The 1,398-nt window shown below is 41.8% G+C and overlaps 1 protein-coding gene across 1 annotated transcript; it reads right to left on the reverse strand.

Annotated features, from left to right (window-relative positions):
* Window positions 1–200: 200 nt before the first annotated feature.
* Window positions 201–983, reverse strand: LOC141719178 (uncharacterized). Its single transcript, XM_074521560.1, has one exon. It carries the CDS (start codon window positions 981–983, stop codon window positions 201–203), a length of 783 nt encoding a protein of 260 aa, XP_074377661.1.
* Window positions 984–1,398: the final 415 nt, after the last annotated feature.

Raw genomic sequence — 1,398 nt, forward strand, 5'->3', positions numbered from 1 at the left:
AAAGTGGTACGAGGGAAGTGTATATTTATTGGTCGTTCATCTTTATATATCTCACAAACCTTAGGAATAAAGGAAAATACAATGAGAAGATATAAGAAATTTTCTTACTGGTAGAATTTTTGGAGGGCGGCTAGCATGCCAAGTGTTCTTGATTATCTCTTCAGCCATTTTTCCAACTTGTAAGTCCCTGGCCGAATGACCTATATCACTTTATACGGCCCTTCCGAGTTTCGATGAAACTTTCCTTGCTTCGTTGGCATAGATGCAGCAACCTCCCTTAGGGCGAAGTCTCCAATACCGAATGACCTTTTCTTCATGCTCGAATCAAAGTGTTGTGTGGCCTGCAGTAGATATTTTACATTCATTTGGTGTGCTGCTTCCCTTTCTTCTTCTAGCAGGTCCACATTCGCCCTTAGACCAAATTTGTTGATTTCCACATTATAGACCTTCATTCGGTAAGACTTCAGACCCGCATCAACTGGAACCAGGGCATTTGTTCCGCAAGTCAATCTGAAAGGAGTTTCTCTTGTAAAAGATCTAGGCGTTGTTCGGTAAGTCCATAAGACCCAGGGTAACTCTTCTTCCCATCTTCCTTTGGCTTCGCCTAATCTCTTCTTGATACCTTGGAAAATTATCTTATTGTTTGCTTCGACTGCCCCATTTCCTTGTGGATGGGCGACCGAACTAAACTTCTGTTGAACTCCGAAGTGATGGAGGAATTTCCCAAACTTGTTTCCTACAAATTGCGTGCCATTGTCAGAGACACATACCTTCGTAATTTCGAACCTCGAAATGATTTGCTCGAGAAAGAACTTTTCCGCTTCTTCTTTGGTTATGACAGATAGTGGCTTGACTTCTACACACTTTGTCATGTATTCAATGGTAATAATGTAGTATTTCGCCTGCTTCGTACTGGTAGGTAGAATTCTCATAATGTCTATGGCCCACATTGTAAAAGGTATAGGGCTAAGAATCGAAGCCATTTCTTCTGGAGGCTGTTTCGGGACTGTCGTGAATAGTTGGAACGGTTCCACTTCTTAGCATATTTGCTCGCATCTTCTCGTAAAGTCAGCCAAAAGTGTTGAAGGATCATGAAGGCTAAAGACCGACCGTCCAGATGTTCTTCGCAAAACCCTCGTGTACTGCTTTTAAAGCCTGTTGTTACTCTTCAGGATTCAAACAACTTAATAGGGGCTGAGTGGCGAATCAGCGATATAACTTCCCATTGACAATGGTGTAGCTTTCCGCTCTATATTTAATTTTTAGAGCTTCCCTTCGATCGATGCGGAGGATTCCCTTCTCCAAATAATTCTGAATGGAGGTCATCTAGTTTGCCCCTTGGTGTATTTCTAAGAAGTCCTTTCTTTCGATTGAAGGCATCTTGGCTTTAGTTAAATA

Source organism: Apium graveolens, chromosome 4, assembly GCF_009905375.1.
Source record: "Apium graveolens cultivar Ventura chromosome 4, ASM990537v1, whole genome shotgun sequence".
In the NCBI taxonomy this organism is placed as follows: Eukaryota; Viridiplantae; Streptophyta; class Magnoliopsida; order Apiales; family Apiaceae; genus Apium; species Apium graveolens.